Raw genomic sequence first — 20,876 nt, forward strand, 5'->3', positions numbered from 1 at the left:
CTCCTGTCAGGCATGTATATCCTGTACACATGCACATGAAAAAATAATCCTCTGTATGAATGGGAAAAATACACTCCTGGAAATGGAAAAAAGAACACATTGACACCGGTGTGTCAGACCCACCATACTTGCTCCGGACACTGCGAGAGGGCTGTACAAGCAATGATCACACGCACGGCACAGCGGACACACCAGGAACCGAGGTGTTGGCCGTCGAATGGCGCTAGCTGCGCAGCATTTGTGCACCGCCGCCGTCAGTGTCAGCCAGTTTGCCGTGGCATACGGAGCTCCATCGCAGTCTTTAACACTGGTAGCATGCCGCGACAGCGTGGACGTGAACCGTATGTGCAGTTGACGGACTTTGAGCGAGGGCATATAGTGGGCATGCGGGAGGCCGGGTGGACGTACCGCCGAATTGCTCAACACGTGGGCCGTGAGGTCTCCACAGTACATCGATGTTGTCGCCAGTGGTCGGCGGAAGGTGCAGTGCCCGTCGACCTGGGACCGGACCGCAGCGACGCACGGATGCACGCCAAGACCGTAGGACCCTACGCAGTGCCGTAGGGGACCGCACCGCCACTTCCCAGCAAATTAGGGACACTGTTGCTCCTGGGGTATCGGCGAGGACCATTCGCAACCGTCTCCATGAAGCTGGGCTACGGTCCCGCACACCGTTAGGCCGTCTTCCGCTCACGCCCCAACATCGTGCAGCCCGCCTCCAGTGGTGTCGCGACAGGCGTAAATGGAGAGACGAATGGAGACGTGTCGCCTTCAGCGATGAGAGTCGCTTCTGCCTTGGTGCCAATGATGGTCGTATGCGTGTTTGGCGCCGTGCAGGTGAGCGCCACAATCAGGACTGCATACGACCGAGGCACACAGGGCCAACACCCGGCATCATGGTGTGGGGAGCGATCTCCTACACTGGCCGTACACCACTGGTGATCGTCGAGGGGACACTGAATAGTGCACGGTACATCCAAACCGTCATCGAACCCATCGTTCTACCATTCCTAGACCGGCAAGGGAACTTGCTGTTCCAACAGGACAATGCACGTCCGCATGTATCCCGTGCCACCCAACGTGCTCTAGAAGGTGTAAGTCAACTACCCTGGCCAGCAAGATCTCCGGATCTGTCCCCCATTGAGCATGTTTGGGACTGGATGAAGCGTCGTCTCACGCGGTCTGCACGTCCAGCACGAACGATGGTCCAACTGAGGCGCCAGGTGGAAATGGCATGGCAAGCCGTTCCACAGGACTACATCCAGCATCTCTACGATCGTCTCCATGGGAGAATAGCAGCCTGCATTGCTGCGATAGGTGGATATACACTGTACTAGTGCCGACATTGTGCATGCTCTGTTGCCTGTGTCTATGTGCCTGTGGTTCTGTCAGTGTGATCATGTGATGTATCTGACCCCAGGAATGTGTCAATAAAGTTTCCCCTTCCTGGGACAATGAATTCACGGTGTTCTTATTTCAATTTCCAGGAGTGTATAATTTGCTTCCATGTCTCCAGAAGATATACTTGACTCTGTTGTGGTGTCATCAGCTGGAGCTTATTGTATCCCACATTTAGATGGATTGGGACATGAATCTTTTTACTTTAATGAGCTAATAGCAAGCACACAAATTACACAACTGGCCACAATGTTGCCCATAAACCTTCATTACTTCTTTATCAGATACTCCATTTTTTCAATAACATCAGTGCATACCAGAAGGGATTATTTTTATGATACAATAACTGGTAAAAATCAAGTCTTGAATAGACTGGTTAAGAGCTTGACAACAGCTGCATGGTAGTAGCAAAGCCAGACTTCATGAATTTCATATCTAACCTGCTCCAGCAATTCCACAATTAATTTAAACATAATAAATTAAGCATCTAGAATGTAGTTTTAGTTCGAGCCACTATGTAAATGTTATTGTTTTCTGGTTTCAGTATACAATATGTATTCTGTCATCCTCAACTTCAGTATTTTTGTACTTCAGAAAGATTAGATAATTCTGCTCTAAAAGGGAAGGTGTCCTGACAAGCTGATGCACATTTGAGGGCATGGACATGGTGTACCTTATTTTTGTACTGACATACTGCTACCCACAGCCCCTCCACATTCTTAGAGGTGCACCCAAACCTTTAGCAATTAAAACATCTCACAGGGTTGTCAAAATAGTGTTAAACTTTAGATAGAAAAATCCACTCTTAATATATTTGTAGAGATAAACTGAATTTCACAGGTAATTTAATATGGAAGGGTTCTGACATTTTCACAGATGTCGTTCTCGGAACTACAGACTATTTCACCCAATCACACCATTTGTTCATGCACTGTTCCTATGTTCACTATATGCTTGCGTGTCACAACATATTTTCTGGAAATCAGTGTGCTGTGCAACTGTATTGTAACTGGGTTTTCCAATTTTTTTTTTTTTCACAGGGTGGTTCATTTGGACTATATGGTCATATAAATCTATTTTACGAACTTCAGAATCACCATCAGGCTCTCAAGTTCAATGTGTACAACCAGGAGGGGGGGGGGGGGGGGGGGCGCAAAATATAACTAGTCCAAAAAATATTTATATATGACCCTTGCAATGGAGCATAGAACCATCCATCACAGGAAATGCTGAATTCAGTACACCAATCGACTGCTGTCATGATTGCCCATGCTCATCTGCACACTCTTTCCCGAATATCCCACTTTGTTGTTACACATGAGTGAGTGAGAGTAGCAGATGTGTTTAGTGACCAGCGGAATGCAACACCAAACAGTGCTCATAATAAAACAATGTGTGTTTACTGTTGAATGTTATGCAAAGTGTAACTTGTGAGAAATATATGTAACTACTTTTGGAAGAGTTTACAGTTGGAAGTGTTTTGACAAATCCTCCAGCAAAGTCTCCAATGCAAAACTTAGTGGAAAAGATGGCATGAAAAGGGCTCAATAGCAAATAAAAACCGTACTGACCCAAAAAGAGTTCAAACACAAGAACTGGCTGTGATCAGTTTTATTTTGCTAATCTTGAATAAGATGATTTGTTATTCATTAAATTGTCTTCCATTTTTATTACAATAAATATGTAATGGAATACACTAATTAACAAGACCATTATGGAAAAACTACTGATTATTATAACTGGATGAAACTTTCTGTTGGGCAAGTTGACAATCTTGGGGACAAATTTAGTCAGCTATTTGAAAGAAATGAAAGCAAACATGACCTCTGTTCACTTCAAAACGTCAGCTCCTCTCAAAATATGTAGACCAAGAGAGAAATGTTCAGCGATAAGATTTTTCTTATCTGAAGGTTTGACATAAAGTAATATTTATTTGAGAATTGCATCACTGAATTTTTATTTCAGATTGTAAAGCAAACAAATTGCATTTTGTTCCACTAATGTTTGTTTGGTTTCAAAACAGTTTTCAGTTTATTACGCTGTTAAGTAACAACTGACTCATGTCCATAAGAGCAGGTGGGTGGCCTACTCTTGTGGACATGGGTCAGTTCAGCACAGTGAAAATGTGTAAAGGCTCAGTAGACTGAACAGTTTAAAAGAGATAGAAGACAGTCATACAAGAATTATGACAATTACTGATTTGTGTCTGTACATTCAATTATTCATGACAAGTTATTTGAGAATGGTTCCAAAACAGTTGACTCAGTCCATTGATACACTGCTTCTTGTTTGTCCTAAACTGATGAAACAGTTTGTAATGGAAAGTTTTAACTAATCAAATTCTGTTATAACCAGTGATGAAACAAGGGTTCACTAACAGGAATTTGAAACAAAATGACAAAGTCCTGTTCTTCTAGTATACATATTATAAGAAGAGCTGACATTTTAAAATTATCAAAACAGGTTAAGGCTTGATTTTATTTGTTTCATATAGTGGACTGTAGCCAATACTGGAAGCTGCTTTCCTCTCTGATGTTGATGCCTAAAAAACATTATTTTGAAAGGATTCAACAGCTTCTTGATGTGGAGAAAATCAGTCTTAAAAAAGTTGGTCAGGTGAATATGGAGCAATGAGATGATAATTCCACATTTTTCTTCATCAAAAAATCACTTGGTTGATATGCAATGGTGACAACTGGCATTGCCACTACGAAGAATGATGTGACATTTTCTGTTGTTTTTCTCAATTTCATCCATTACTTGTGGCAAACAAATTGTTGTATACCATTTAGCATTAACTGTTCTTATATCCTCCAAAGCAGTTGCTGCAGTAAAAACTACTTTTGTTGGTTTTGGTTCATCTAGGAACATACAAACAACTGATTACTGCATGGTGTCTTATTCATATCAGCACATCTATGTTTCATCTCCAATTATGATGCTGTGTACAGATTTCATATTAACTCCGTCTAAATTTTTAGGCATTTCCTTACATCAATTGGCTACAGCCCATTTTTGAGCTTCAGTCAGCAAAATCAAATGTTGTTCAGTTAGCAATATACTTAAGGGCATCCTAATCTCATGGTAAGTCAAATGCTAATCCTCCTCCACCATGTTGTACCTACCATTGAAATGTTGGAGCAAAAAAACAATTTTGGACAGCATTCATCACTGATAGAAGTACAACCGTGAAAAAATTCTACAAACCAACTGTACATAATCTTTTCTGAAGGTAGCTGATAACCAAAAGCTGAGCAAAGCAATTTGAGACATTGTTATTGAGTTACGTCTTTAACGCAAACTGTAAAATAGTCATACTATGAAACTCTTGAAGCGAAAATTCTATTTCCTTCACAATGCTGTTTCTTTAAATGCTCACTGTAAACATATTTCTTATTCAACTTCTGAGCTGTCATTGTTTCAATAAAAACAAATTTTACAACAATGGCAATGTGACATCTCAGGAGTGTCATTTAGAGGTCACTTGTAAAAGCTTATAGGGCAACTCTTATACAAGAAGGGTGTGGTAAGTGCCTCCAAGGTTGACAGTTAGCGTTGCAGCTGAACACTTTGACATTCAGTTTATTTTTCATAAAATTTTGTTTTTTTATAAAATTTTGTGCCTCTTTGTTACATTATCACATCCAACAATGATTGCTGAAGTGTGTTACAGGGTTATGATAACAGGTGTTTGGTGACAATTCTAAAGCCCCGATCTGGTGAATCTGTACCACAGTGATGCATGCTCGTCTCCCTGAGGCACTTAACATTTGTCACTACTACTTAAGGAAACATATGGTATTGGTAGAAGATAAAAAAGTAGTACAGCAAAGAAAAACAAAGAGTGACAAAAATTACTGTCAAAATGCTGGTGGTTGATAAGAGTGAACACTGAGAAAACCAGTTTCGATCACTAATGTGAACAGGCACAAATGATTCAAGTGTGAACACACACTACCCACTTTTTGATGATGGGTTGTGTGTGTCCTGTAAAAAGAAGTGTACAGAACTTCGTACAGAAAATCAGGAAGAGACCAGAAATAAAATTACATACCAGAATATTTCCTTTACTGACTGATGTACAGGATCTATTAAATGGCAAAAAGTATCAATCTTCTATGCCAATATCACAAAAAAGTACTTTTCAGTTCCCCAATGTACATGTAGTGAGTACAACATAGACAAACTACAGTAATTACAACATGAGTGTAAGTTTTTGGAGGACAAAATGTGAAAGATATGCGTACCTATGTCAAAACAGCGCACAATCATTGCTGAAAATTACAACACCTGAAATAATCCAAACAGGGCACTGTACTAGCAACAAGGGAGTAACATCACAGAGAGATCACTTGCATGCACAAGTGACCAGAAAAGTTGGTTATGAGATGCTCACATGGTGAACAGCTCTCAAACGATGCGGAAAGACAAAAATGAGTGAATTATCTGTGAAAGTCAAAGTATGGAATACGAGTGTGTGTGCAAGTTCAGGCAGTAGAATAATCAATAGCAAGTTAAATGGATACGTCCTATCATGGACTTTTGACTCACACAAAACATGATAGTAAAAAGCAATGCACATGTTGAAGAAGTGTATGGAAAAGGCTCCTCCTATGCAACACATGGCTGCTGAGCACACCGCATTTTATACAAATGGTTGTAATGCATCTTACAGCTCTCAACAACAGTGGTACTGTCTCTGTGCTGGAGGACTGCAAGTAACCTGCTACACTTACACCCCAAAAACACCACTCATAAACTTGCATACATACCATATTTACTCGAATCTAAGCTGCACTCAAATCTAAGCCGCACCTGAAATTTGAGACTCAAATTCAAGGGGCGAGAAAAGTTTTAGACTGACCCTCCAAATCGAAACAAAGTTGGTCCCTTCTAACATGAGAGACAATCGACGTCGCATGGATGAATATACAGCTACAGTAGTTCGGTTTGAGTCATAAGCTTAACAGTTAAGCTTTACCAAGTGGCCATTGCTGTGTGTCAGGTGCTCCGTCTGTATTTATACGGGTACCCTTCCTTTTTTACATGCTTCCTCTGGTTTGAATCGATTGCTTATTTTGCTTTGATCTGATAAGTGACGTTCTCTTTGTTATAGGTATTTACATCACTCTAGGCTGAAAATGCATTATTGTAATGTGTCATGCATTGTTTGTTGCATTCTGATAATGTGTGTTTACGACCTGTCACCACTCCCGAATGGTTTGCTTTTGTGCGCGCTACCACGGCTTACAATTAAAAATATAGAGGAATTGTCTTATTAGCAACACAATGGCAAGAGACTGCCATTTGTTGTTACTTACACTGTTGCTTTCTTTGATAATGATCAACAAGAACCAAATAATAGACTGTGTATGATAGAAGATGTTCTGAACATAGACTGCATATGATAGAAGATGTTCTGAACGAGAGTTTAGCGAAAATGTTTCTCCATTTGAAAATCTTCCCAGACACCTCTTTAATACATTACATTCTGCACAGAAATTAGAGTCATCTTAGATTTAAAAATCTAGTCAGTTGCCGTGCTTCATTTCTGACTGAATAACTATTCAGCATAAGAATAATATGAACATAAACATGACACGATATATATATTCTTCCGTGTTTGCTGCTGTCCCACTCTAGTTTCGTAGTTTATTAGGCAGACAGGATTTAAATGAGATGGCAGCAAACACGAAAGAATACATGGCATAATGTTTACATTCTTCTACCTTTTCTTTTAATTTATTTACTGACGAAGAGGTTTTGGCGCCAGTATTTATCTTTGTGCCTGCAAAGCATGCCTGTGTAGCGCTACATATATTCGAGGGCAGAAGTTAGTTGTGGTGGCACCTACCAACATTTTTCAGAACTTCCGCTTACTTTGCACTTGATTCTAAAAGTCGCAGGCGGTTTTTTGGATTACAAAAACTGGAAAAAAAGTACGGCTTAGATTCGAGTAAATACGGTATACCTCTTTTCAACGGTTGTGCTTATATGAACGGAGGATGGTCCTAACAGAATATTTTCACTTTCCATTCTCTTTAATAGCTGTACATAGTTCTTGTATAAAAATGAAAAAGATAAAGAAGCTGAACTGCAGCTGCAATATTTTCTAAAGACAGACCGGATACACTGAATTACCTGACTTTACTCAACCATATAAATGTATAATATTTCCATTCTTTGCAGAATATTCTTCTTCAAGCCCTGTAGTCATCAAAATCTTAGCTGCTTACCTGAATGTAAGTTTTACATCTGAGAACACTATGTTAGCCTTACCACTGAATTTTCTTACTGAAGGTTATTTTCCACCATTCTTTCTGTCCTCTTGTCATTCTTCCTTAATTATTTTATGACAATATTTATTCTTCCATGTTCAGTTATAAACACAGTTTCTTACTCTCTAGCCACCTTGCATCATTTACTATACAAGGCACTATGCTGCCTTTACAAGAAAGGCAACAGAGTACATAAAGATAAACATTCACTACATAATGGAGGCTTAGAATGACAGATGGGCATATATCAAGAACTAGAACTTTGTAGCTAATCTTAAAAATTTTCATTTCTATTGCTCTCTGACATTATAGTTGTATGTGCCCTGAAGAATAAAGGAATTTAAGCTGAGCTACCTCATTCCAGTTATTGGGTATGTGCCAATTTACTGTATAACACCTCCACTTCATGGTGAGTGGTTAGTTTCACTCATTCCATTATTTCTATAGAAATATATTTCTTGTTGATAAGTTGGAACAACTCCTCTCCCTACTGACACAAACACAGTGGCCATGAGATTCCATAAAATGTATGGTTCAAATGGAATTACAGAACACAACCCAGAATAGGAAGTCAGTAAACTTATAAATGGCCTAATCCATAAACTGCTCTGAAAAGAATGTGCCTTGGAATTTCTTTAGCAAACTGTGTTAAATGCAAGAACAAGTTGAGCAAAACCTTGATATACAAACAACTGCTATGATAGACTGATAGTAGGTTAATGGTTTTACCATGCAGCATGCCTGCTACACTATATGTTCATGCCATCTTGCTCTGACAACTAAGAGTACATACCACTTCAATATTCTTTCTGGTGATGATGGACTATCTGCTGTTACTCCACTTCTTGATATAACACCTCATTAAAGAAATTATATTTTCTTAAAACACATTTTTAAATATATCATACAAATAACAAAAGCAAATTTGCAAATACAATATCTTGAAGACACTTGTGTGTTGGTAGATAACAAAAGACAAAGACCGGTAGTAAATAAAACAAAAAGATTCAGATTGCATTGGGTAACTCTGATAGGTGAATAATTTGACTGTAAATAGAATTATGGTTTCATTTAATAACATTACAGTAGTCATGCAAGAAATATGCAACTGAAAATTTCACCATTTGAACCTTGAGCAGGCGTGCCTGTGTATAGAGTGTGCCAAGCGCAAATAACATTGTCGTGCACAGTTCCATTGCTGTTTTACAATAGCAGGCCCTACCTATTCCTGCAGTACTGTTTCAGCTAGAACAGTGAGAAATTGTGTTGTCATATGTTCACGTGAGCTACAGTAATTTAAAATAAACTGCGAGTGTGTCACCTTATTGGTACAAAGCACACCATGCGTCCGGTCATGTAAGTAATTTTTCTTTTACTTTTATTTCATTCCTTTTTAACAGCAAAGATAACACGTAATAAGCGGTATATCCCTGTGCAGGACAAGATCAAAGCTGACAGAAAACGAGCATGATTGGTTACTCAATGAAGATCCAGAGTTCAACACTGTATCATACAATGAAAACGTTGATGACTCTGAAGGCGAAGAGGAATTTATCACAAGAAGTGACCACGATTCAGATCCTGATCAAGTCCACGATTCAGGTGATGAATGTGAAAAGCGTCTCCACTGATGGTATTGTTATTGGGAGGGTCAAAACATGTAAATGGAATAAAATGTGCCCTAATGTGACAAACAAAAAGAAAGAATATTGTTAAAATATTCCCTGGGCCTACACGTGTTGCCAGAGGGGTCACAAGTGAAACAGAGGCTTTATGGACAATACTCATGCTGGAAATGACTGAGAAATCGTAAAATACACGAACCTATACATTCAATCTAAGAGCGAATGTGAACAATATTCCAGAAAAAGGGATGCTAAGGAAACTACATGGCGTGAAATAACAGCATTGCTGGGATTGCTGTATCTCATGGGGACTAAGAAAGCAAACCAAACATATGTCATTGATGGTACTGGTATGGAGATTAAGAGAGCTGTTATGAGCTACAGAAGGTTTCTGTTCCATTTTTTGATGTATCCATTTTTACAACAAGAGTACAAAGCAAGAAGAAGAGTAACTTATAAACTTGCTGCAATAAGGCAAATATTGGATGCCTGTTTGGTAAACTGCAGGAACACTTATAGTGTGGGACAATTTGTGACAGCAGACAAAAAGTTGAAAGCTTTCCGGGGTCACCGTTCTTTTGTTCAGTATATCCTGAACAAACCATCGAAGTACAGGATAAAGATTTTTCTTTTAACAGATGCTAAAACCTTTTTCAATAATAATATTGAAGTATATGGTGGCTAACATGCATTTTACATTGACAAAAACAACATGAGACCCCACAAGAATTTTACCTGGGAAATGTAGGGCTATTCACTTCTCTTTATTTGCTTTTCAAAATGTTATGATGCTAGTTTTGTATGTGCTGAAACAAAACAAGGCCAGTATATTCCTTTCAACTATGCACAATTTTGGACTCACTGACGAAACTACAGGTAAACCAGAGATAGTTTTGGATTAGAATATAACAAAGGGAGGAGTCAATACAGTCGATCAACTGGGAAGTGTGTATTCTGTTGCACGGGTGACAAGAAGATGGCCAATGGTTGTACTCTGTGCTCTAATGGATGTAGCAGGAATCATTGCTCAAATAATTTTTCATGCAAATGAGGCAAATCCAAAAAACATGAGAAGAATTTTCTTGAAAGATATAGCACTGTCTCTTATGAAGCCTCTCTTAGTGGAAAGAGCTAATATTCCTTCACTTCCAGCCAACATTTGAAACATAACAGCCCATTAAGACCCACTTAAAAAGGAACATTTTCCAGTGTAAATCAGGATTTCAAATGTAAACAAAATATGTAATTTGTCTAAAAAATTATTGTTACTAAACTAATTATTACACTCCAATTACCTTAAAGTATAGAAGCTCTATAAATGAAGGGAACATTTTCCATGAAGGAAACCACTAGTAATTAATAAAATATGAAAATACATTATTGTAATTTCTTATTCGAGAAGTTACACTCGAATAAAATAACAGACATGTACTAATATCTTAGTGTACTAGCTGTTCTGGAGTAAACATAGGTTTATATATGTATTTTCAGTTTTTATATGTCAATTTTAATTGTTAATTAATCAAAAAATATTCTAAACAATGCCAAGAATTGTTCGGGATTGTTATGAAAGTATAAATAGTTACAGCCATGTCGGCAAAGGGGGGTCAGTACTTTGACTGTATTTGGACAGAAAGCATGTAGCTTGTTGACCATCATTTATTTCATTATTTTAAAGTACATTGACTGTATTTGGACAGAAAGCATGTAGCTTGTTGACCATCATTTATTTCATTATTTTAAGTATGTTACAACTTATTTCAGATTTGTCAAGATGCTTTTATTTACTTTGAGATTGTAATAAATGTTCAGCGGAAACATTATACTGGATTAACTATTTAAATAACTTTATAGTTTCCCCCCCTCCCCCAGTCGCTGTATTCCAGGACTTCTGCTGCAACAGATTGCCAGCTACGATGAGTAAATTAATGCATAGTAACATTTTACATTGCAACTTTCCTTGTGAAATACAAAGATCAATGTGTTTAAAGAACTGAGGAGCCTACTACCAAGAAAAGATCAGCGTGTGACATGTGGATGAGCAAGAAACACATCTACTACCATAAGGTGTAATTCATGCCATAGCTTTGTTTGCAAAGGACATGTAAAAACTGTGCATATTTGTGAGAAATGTAAGACAATTAACTGTGTAGATGGAAGGAACTTTGTCATAACTGATACTACTTCAATACATAAAGCCTTTGTCCTTTTATGTTGCAATGAAAGAGTGTTATTGTTCAGTATGTGGTTAAAAAAGTGTTGGAATAGATCTGATACGTCAGCTATAGCAATAGAATGATATTAAAGTTTCTTATTTGTTTAATCAAATAGTAAATTACTGATTTAATATAAGTTTCTTGTATTATTTAAAAAAACTAAAATTAGACTGTGATTTAGTTCATACACCTTTCCCTTGGTAGCATAATGACAGCTTTTGACTACATGTGTACAAAGTGCACTGTGCGTCCACTCATGTTATGAAAATCTGTGCGCCTGCTCGAGGGTTAATGTCTTACTCGCAGCAGCTTCACTATGACAAAAATGCAGCAGTTAGGATTTATAAAATATAGGAAATTGTAAGACATTAATTTTGTTGGTTTGAATATTGATTTTATTTTGAATGGTAAACCAAGTCAGGTTGGCCTAACAAGAAAGATACGCATGAGGGAGAAGGGGAAGCAAGGAGGGAGGAAAACGTAGAACACCAACTGACATGGATGTATCTGATTAAACTATGCAAATATCACTGTGTACCTAACAATAAACCTGGAGTCTTTGGGTTTGAGCAAAGAGAACATACAGACCCATACTTCACTGTCAATTATCTTTGACAACTCTTTCATAGAAGCTAGGACCACACTTAAACTTTTATGAAAGATATCCTAAAAATGTTCCAGTGAAATGTCAAGTATTTCATAAACTGAACTTTACAAAAGATTTTTGATAAAAAAATATATTTTGTAGTGTAACATGGGCCTATTGAAGGCAAGTGAGACTTCATTTCCTACTAAAAAATCCTACAGTTGAAAAATCCTACTCATCAACTTTTCTTACCAAAAATCATTTAAGGGCAGAAACCATACAATACAATTTACTTTTTTTTGTTATAGTTATCAGCAAAGGTGCAATATTCATTTTCAGTTTAACACAAGTGCATTCAATTGGGATTTCATTGTAAATACAATGGCCTATTATGCAAGTGGAGATGTGAGGTGCCATCTGAAACTAATTAATACAGGGTCTGTACATCAGTCGATACAATAAGCACTGAAAGTACAGATGCAAAAAATGTGAGAGTGGTTGAGGAAACGTTTAACTGAAGTCCTTAGAAATAATAGACACACATCACACGAAAGTGTTTTGAAATTGTTCTGAGGGATAAACTGAATTTACATTCAGGATAACCACCTTACCACCACATATCAGCAGAAGTCTGTCATCATCAATCAAAGTACTGAGAGACAATGTTTGCTTGGTAAAACGACTGACCTGTCCTATACAAGATTATCATAAATATGAAAAGTCTATATTTTGTGGTGATAAGTTGTTTACTTGCGTAATTATAATTACTAGCAGTGGAGGGATATTGCCGAGGACGACAGAGGCAAGGATCATTTCGTACAGTTTGGTGTTACATTATTTATAACCCACTGACTGAGTGATAATTTTTTATGCTTCATGAATATTTTCCACAGTATTTTATCCACATGGTATATCTCAATAACTTAACTTTTATCAGTTATTGGATGGTATTGCCTTCCATTCTTTATGCCTGTGAACAGCTTGGAATCTACTTTCCAGTATAAGTGTTTGGTGTAGTGGCTGTGTTGAATGTCCAACAATAAGTCCTAAACTAACTCCATTTTTCTTTTGGCATGGCAAAATACAAAATGTATTGCATCAAACTGAAACCTCTTGACAAACTACAGGAATAAATTGACAAATGTAGCAAGTAAAAACCTGTGGATGTCTATTGTGACCAACCTGATAGGTATTAAATGCCTATTAGTTTAAATAAACACATGCAGTATTAATCCTTTTTCTCCTGATTTAGTTAGTGCCATCATATCAAATAAAAGCATATCAATGGACAAAAATGATAAGAGATAAATTCAGTTCAGACATTAGGACAGGAGTAGAATGAGGAGCAAATACAAATTGGAGAGGAAATGAAATGTGTAACGAATAATTCAAACGGAACTAGGGTAAAATCAGAAAAAGATAGGAGCAAAAATAGAAAGAGAGAGAGAGAGAGAGAGAGAGAGAGAGAGAGAGGAGAGGGGGGGGGGGTTAAGATTAAAAAAAAGAGGGTGGTAATATCTGAAGATATGTTGTGGAGCAAGTACCCATTCTCTAGAGTTTAGGAAAAGTAATAGGGGTGAGAGAATCCAAATGGCCACATGGTGTAACAAACACTCAGATCTCCTGGATCCAGCTATGGAAAATACTCAGAAACTGGGTACTAAGTGTCCGCAACAAACACACTTCTTCTCCATACCAACCAGTTAATGTCATGAAGTGGACACATGTTTCTAAATAGTACATGTGATTTCATATGTTGCTTTCATACTTTGATATCAGAGGATTTACCAGTGGTGGGGCTGGAGTCGGTGACAGTGGATGAGACGAAGCGGGAGCAGGAATTATTGCAGGAGTAGAAACCTTGTAGTGGGAATAATGGTCTGAGAATGTCACATGGTTTGGCAAGGGTGTTATGAAGATTAGGAGGAAGATTGAAGGTAGTGGGTAATACGGGAATATCAAGGGTTTGGCAAGGGTGTTATGAAGATTAGGAGGAAGATTGAAGGTAGTGGGTAATACGGGAATATCAAGGGAGATGTGATCTCATTTTGGAGCTAGTTTTGAGAAAGTCTCAGGCTTGGAGGAGTAATGTGTTGTGTCATTCAAATGCTTTTACTTACTTACAAGAGAGACACTACTGGTATTTTTTTTTCTTTGGACTGTCAGTTGTATTGGTCAAAGAGAGAAAGGTGGGGACTGATTGGTGGGATCTGAGAGGTGGGGTATGAGAGGACGGGGGGGGGGGGGGGGCTGAAAGACCGGGACCGAGGGGGGGAGGCTAAGAGGACAGGGGGGGGGGCTGTGAGGGGGGCAGGAACCGAAGAGGCTGGGGTGGGGACCGAAGAGGACAGAGGGGGGACCAAGAGAATGCGAGGGGCGACCCTGAGAGGGTGGGCGGGTGGGGGGGGGGGGGACAGAGAAGAAGGTACAGGGGGACGGCGGACCGAGATGGCAGTACAGGGGGATGGGGGACCGAGACGGTGGGGGAACACCGATGAGGACGGCGGACACCGAGAGGATGGGGAACACCGAAGAGGACGGCGGACACCGAGAGGATGGGGGACACCGAGAGGACGGGGGGCGGGGTACACCGAGAGAAGGGGGGGCACCGACAGGACGGGTGGGGGGGGGGGGCACCGACAGGACGGGTGGGGAGGGGGGGACCGAGAGGACGGGACAGGGGGAGGGGGGGGACCGAGAGGACGGGACAGGGGGAGGGGGGGGACCGAGAGGACGGGACAGGGGGAGGGGGGGGGACCGAGAGGACGGGACAGGGGGAGGGGGGGGGACCGAGAGGACGGGACAGGGGGAGGGGGGGGGACCGAGAGGACGGGACAGGGGGAGGGGGAGGGGGGGACCGAGAGGACGGGACAGGGGGAGGGGGGGACCGAGAGGACGGGACAGGGGGAGGGGGGACCGAGAGGACGGGACAGGGGGAGGGGGGGACCGAGAGGACGGGACAGGGGGAGGGGGAGGGGGGGGGGACCGAGTGGACGGGGTAGGGGGAGGGGGTCACCGAGAGGACGGGACAGGGGGAGGGGGGGACCGAGAGGATGGGACAGGGGGAGGGGGGGACCGAGAGGACGGGACAGGGGGAGGGGGGGACCGAGAGGACGGGACAGGGGGAGGGGGGGGACCGAGAGGACGGGACAGGGGGAGGGGGGGGACCGAGAGGACGGGACAAGGGGAGGGGGGGACCGAGAGGACGGGACAAGGGGAGGGGGGGACCGAGAGGACGGGACAGTGGGAGGGGGGGGACCGAGAGGACGGGACAGGGGGAGGGGGGGACCGAGAGGACGGGACAGGGGGAGGGGGGGGACCGAGAGAACGGGACAGGGGGAGGGGGGGGACCGAGAGGACGGGACAGGGGGAGGGGGGGGACCGAGAGGACGGGACAGGGGGAGGGGGGGACCGAGAGGACGGGACAGGGGGAGGGGGGGACCGAGAGGACGGGACAGGGGGAGGGGGGCGACCGAGTGGACGGGACAGGGGGAGGGGGTCACCGAGAGGACGGGACAGGGGGAGGGGGGGACCGAGAGGACGGGACAGGGGGAGGGGGGGACCGAGAGGACGGGACAGGGGGAGGGGGGGACCGAGAGGACGGGACAGGGGGAGGGGGGGACCGAGAGGACGGGACAGGGGGAGGGGGGGACCGAGAGGACGGGACAGGGGGAGGGGGGGACCGAGAGGACGGGACAGGGGGAGGGGGGGACCGAGAGGACGGGACAGGGGGAGGGGGGGACCGAGAGGACGGGACAGGGGGAGGGGGGGACCGAGAGGACGGGACAGGGGGAGGGGGGGACCGAAAGGACAGGACAGGGGGAGGGGGGGACCGAGAGGACAGGACAGGGGGAGGGGGGAAACCGAGAGGACTGGACAGGGGGAGGGGGGGACCGAGAGGACAGGACAGGGGGAGGGGTGGACCGAGAGGACAGGACAGGGGGAGGGGGGGGACCGAGAGGACAGGACAGGGGGAGGGGGGGACCGAGGCATTGGGACACGGGGAGGGGGGGGACCGAGAGGTTGGGACAGGGGGAGGGGGGGACCGTGAGGTTGGGACAGGTGATGCGGGGGGACTGAGAGGTTGGGACAGGTGATGCGGGGGGACTGAGAGGTTGGGACAGGGGGAGGGGGGGACTGAGAGGATGGGTCAGGGGGAGGGGGGGGATGAGAGCACCGGGGGTTACTGAAAGGATGAGGGACCAAGAGCAGGGGAACTTCGATGCTGTGGGACTGAGAAGTGATGAGCTGAGAGGTGGTTGCTGTGAGGTGGGGGCTATCTAGGAGATTTGTTTGTGAGCAGGCTCTTTGAGTCAGCAAGGACAGAGGGCAGCCTGAAAGAGGTTGCTGGGACAGGTGTAGAGGGATACATTTACCATGGGTGCCCAGGCTGTGTGGAAGACACTGTCTGGCGTGGAGGGGTGGCAGCTCTCAAAAGAGAGAGATCGTTGCTTATAGCTTTTTTGTATGGGCTGATTTTCAGATATAATTTACAGTGAGATGGTGTTCAGTGTCCAGGAATGTGGCTTTGCACCTGGGAAAGGAGTAGGTGAATCTGAGCTGGGAAGAAGAGTTAAGAAGTTGCTGTTAAGTTGTCATTAACCATGACTCCAGAATATAAAGTTATCAGCAACAAATCTGTACCGAGCCAGGGAAGTGGCAACTTGTGAGCATTGAGGAATGCCTTTCCCATGAGGCTCATGAAAAGGCTGGTATATTGGTTTCCATATATGTCCCCCTTAATTTATTTGTAGGTTCAGCCGTCAGATGTGAATTATTATGGATAAAGATGAAGTTAATTGGGTTGACTATACATCAGGTTTTTGTGACTTTCAGATGGATGTTTGGAGAGAGAGTGTTTTAGGGTTTAGACCTCAAGTGTATGTGGGATGTTGCTGTAGAGCACAACCCCCTTGTTGGTGAGAAGGTAGGTTCTGAAGGAAAGGATGGTGATTTATTTGAGGTGTCCTAGAAGTGGATTGTATCTCCAACGTAGGATAGGACAATGGTCCACTGCAGCTGAGATATGTATGGTACATGGTTTGAAGCCTGTTGCAATTGGATGGTTGGTTTGATTGTCTTGTGTATTTTGGAAAGTAGATAGAAGGTGGGGTTGTAAAGTGCAGGTGGGGTTCCATAGAGGCATTTGAGAATGTCTGCAAGGAGTCCAGGTTTTACAGAATTTTCTGCAGCTGTCAGACATCTCGATGTACAAAACTGTTGTTAATAATCCCATGCCTTTCATCTAGTCAGTGCTGCAGAACATCGTAAAAATACATAAGTTGGCCATAAGACTGAACTCTGTCACCAAAAATTATTTATTAACATATTTCAAGATAAAATAGAAAAAGTTATTAAATGGTTTGTGTATTATTGGTTCCTGGAGTAAGGGTAGAAAGCTCTGTGACATTGGTGAAAGACTTATATCAAGAAACTTAAAATCATTTCCTGCCATCTTCAGAATTAACATATGTGGATGTGAATTCAGAAGTGGCTAATAAAGCAGCCAAAGATGCTCATAAGGGGTGCACCATGGCTCAATATTCCACTCCCTGAATGTAATTACTGTGCAGTTTAAGCAATGACGTAGTGTCTGACCCTCTCCATCATGCATACGAAGACAATTCTAGGGATGTAGTCTATATTTTTAGCTTTCACTTTCTGATCATCACTTTCCTTTGATTTTTAGTACAGCATTGTTAAAATTTTTCTGATGCTGTCTCTTTCCGAGAGTTATTTATAACATGTGTTATCTCCAAAAAAATGTGCCAACTCTTCTAGGTATATGTTAAGTAAAGGGTCATTCACAATTATAAGGAATAAGAGTGAATCCAAACACAATGGGATTTCATAAGTTGTTTTTCTCCAGTCACCAATTTTTTATTCCATTGTAATTGCTTGAATATTCATCACACCACTTTCAGCACCTTTCTGTCAAGAACTTTTCAAATCAGTTGCTTGTAGTGCCTTTGATACCATAGAATTTAATCTTTTCTATGGGAGTATCATAATCTGCACAATCAAATATTTTGGACACAACACAAAAAATAATAACCAGCAACATTTTTGTTGTTTAAGGTTTGCCACTTTTGGCGAGTTAATGTCTGAACAGCAGTTTCAGACAAGCAACCCTTCTGCAATTAAAATGTGATGCACCAGGTACATGGTTTCTATTAAAATACAATAAATTATATAACAGTTATTAATAAGATATTATAATATTTAATTAATAAGGGCATTAATTCTGAAATATTTTGGGAAAACATATCATTTAGGAGATATGAAGAAAGGAAATGTGCCTAAAGATGATGGTATTTCAATAGAAATGGTTAAAGTTGGTAACAAAGAAACTTACAAAATTGTTTATTGAATATCTCCAGAACATGACAATTCTCCAAAATTGCAACAGTGTGAATTTATTCTTCATTATGTGAAACAAAAAAGATAAGACAAATAACTACAGAATTATCACCTTCTTTTAAATAATGAACACGATATTCACTCAAAGTATCACCAACTGCATAGAAAGAAACTCACTTTAACCAGACAAAAAAAAAAAACTGCCTTTCGCAAGGCAAGTAAAACAATAGAACAGAGCATAAGGTAAGAATGACCATTCTGTGTGGGACATATGTATTTTGAGGGAGCTTTTGACTTGGCTTCAACAAAATTTGTATTAACAACTCCAAAAAAAAAAAAAAAAAAACAAGACTTGATTCAACCTATATTAGTATACTGAAGAATATAAGCTCACCAGACAAAAAAATGGTCAGCCCTAGAGGATTCATTACAAGCATCATTTAATAACATTCCACTCTGGAACTTGATAACCACCTGGATTCAGTTAGGGAGTGAATCCACAAGATTGTTCAGGTGCATCACATCCAATTCCACTAAATTGCAGGGGTGTTGATGTTGACCTTTTGCCCATTGTTCCAACATGTCGCACAGATTTTTTATGGGATTCGAGTCAGGTTACTTTGCAGGCCAACCAAGATGTAACAAGATACTGGAGTGTTAAGGTCATATTCTTCCAGACTGATGAACTTTGCTTTTATCGTCTTTATGTGCCTGTGTGAACAATTGCCTCTGGCAAGGTGACAGATTCCAAATGTTCGAGGCATGCACTTTTGTCCCAATGTTCTCTCACTAACAGCTTGGGATGGGCATTAATTCACAGCCTGCAGCAATTCCTGCCTAGTTTGGAAGCAATTTTGAGCCACAACCCATGAAACATATCACCGATCCCTGTTAGTCAGAATCTTTTCTGGAACACAATTCTAATGTTGTGTTTGATAGCCACTGCTTGTAGACATGTTGAACAGTCCTGCCATGAAACACTAAAAAATCCAACAACTTCAAATAGCATATGTCTATGGGCATAGCCAAACACTACTGCACCTTTCTGCAACTCTGTCACATCCTTACAACAATGTCAGCTTGAAACAAAAACATCTCACTGATTGCTACTGCCTAATTGCTCACACTGAGGCAGTGCACATGTGGTTCAACATGTGACTTGACCGCTGCACCACCTATAAAGGTTTAATGATTCAGCAGTGTGTGCACACTAGCATTTACATCTCTGCTACAGCTTCCATTAGACTTCATCATGGGAGTCAGAAATTGATTAAATGATGATGGCATGCTCTTTCAGGAAAATTCCCTGAAGGTAAAATAGTTCCCCATTCAGATCTCTAGGTGGGGCTAAGGGTATGTCATCATCACGAAAAAAGGAAAATGGATAGTGAGATTAGTGAAGTTCTGTGGTAGGATGAACAGGACTTCTGGTCAGGTGAGTACAGGGTTATAAATACAAAATGAAATATGAGTAACACAGAAGCAGGTCTAATAATGAATAAGAAAATAGGAATCAGGGTTGGCTTCTATGATCAGCATCATGAATGCATTATCTTAGCCAAGAAAATACACAAAGTAGAGTAGTAAAAGTTTGTATGCCAACTAGCTCTGCATATGATGAAGAGATTGAAAAAATATATGATAAGATAAAAGAAATTATTCAGATAGGTAAGGTAAAGGAAATTTTAATTATGATGGAGGATTGATATTCAACAGTAGGAATTTGGTTTAAGATTCATAGAAGAAGACTATATACGTGGAATTGATCTGCAAGACATCTGCAGCAGTAAATGTGGACTCTGACCACAATTTATTGGTTATGAGCAGTACTTTAAAACAGAAGAAATGGCAAAAAAGTAGGACATTAATGAAATGGTACCTGAGTAAGTTGAAAGAATCAAGAGTTTGTTGAGAGTTTTGAAGGGGGCATTAGGCATTAGTTGACAGAGGAGAAAGGAATTCGGTATAAGGTGAATGGGTAACTTTGACAGATGAAACAGTGAAGACAGTAGAGGATCCAATACAAAACAGCCAAGCACAAATGGTTAGAGGGCAAATGTAAGGACACAGAAATATATTTAAGTAATGGAAAGATAGATACCTACCACCTACAAGAAAATTAAAAATATGTATAGAGAAGTGAAAACAGCTACATGAATATCAAGAGCTCGGATGGCAAAACCATTAATAAGCAAAGAAGGGAAAGCTGAAAGGTGGAAAGAGTCTATTGATGGTCTATGCAAGAAAGATGAACTTAAAGCCAATATTATAGAAAGGAAAGAGAAAGTAGAGCAACAGAGATAGGAGATATGATACTGTGAGAAGAATCTGACAGAGCAGTGAAAGACCTAAGTTGAAACAAGGCCTCAGGAGTAGAGGACATTCCCTCAGAATTGCTAACGTCCTTGGGAGA

General features: G+C 41.4%; 1 protein-coding gene across 2 annotated transcripts in view; it reads right to left on the reverse strand.

Moving 5' to 3' along the window:
• Window positions 1-20,876, reverse strand: part of LOC126482351 (major facilitator superfamily domain-containing protein 6) — a 157,610-nt gene that overhangs the window by 12,054 nt on the left and 124,680 nt on the right. Inside the window, exon 9 of one of the 2 annotated variants that reach the window (XM_050106433.1) lies at window positions 8,470-8,533. The exons of the other annotated variant lie outside the window; for it this stretch is intronic. Within the exon in view, the coding sequence (XP_049962390.1) occupies window positions 8,470-8,533 (64 nt within the window). The remainder of the gene's footprint in view (window positions 1-8,469; window positions 8,534-20,876) is intronic. 2 annotated transcript variants of the gene reach the window in all.

Source organism: Schistocerca serialis, chromosome 5, assembly GCF_023864345.2.
Source record: "Schistocerca serialis cubense isolate TAMUIC-IGC-003099 chromosome 5, iqSchSeri2.2, whole genome shotgun sequence".
NCBI classification, from domain to species: Eukaryota; Metazoa; Arthropoda; class Insecta; order Orthoptera; family Acrididae; genus Schistocerca; species Schistocerca serialis.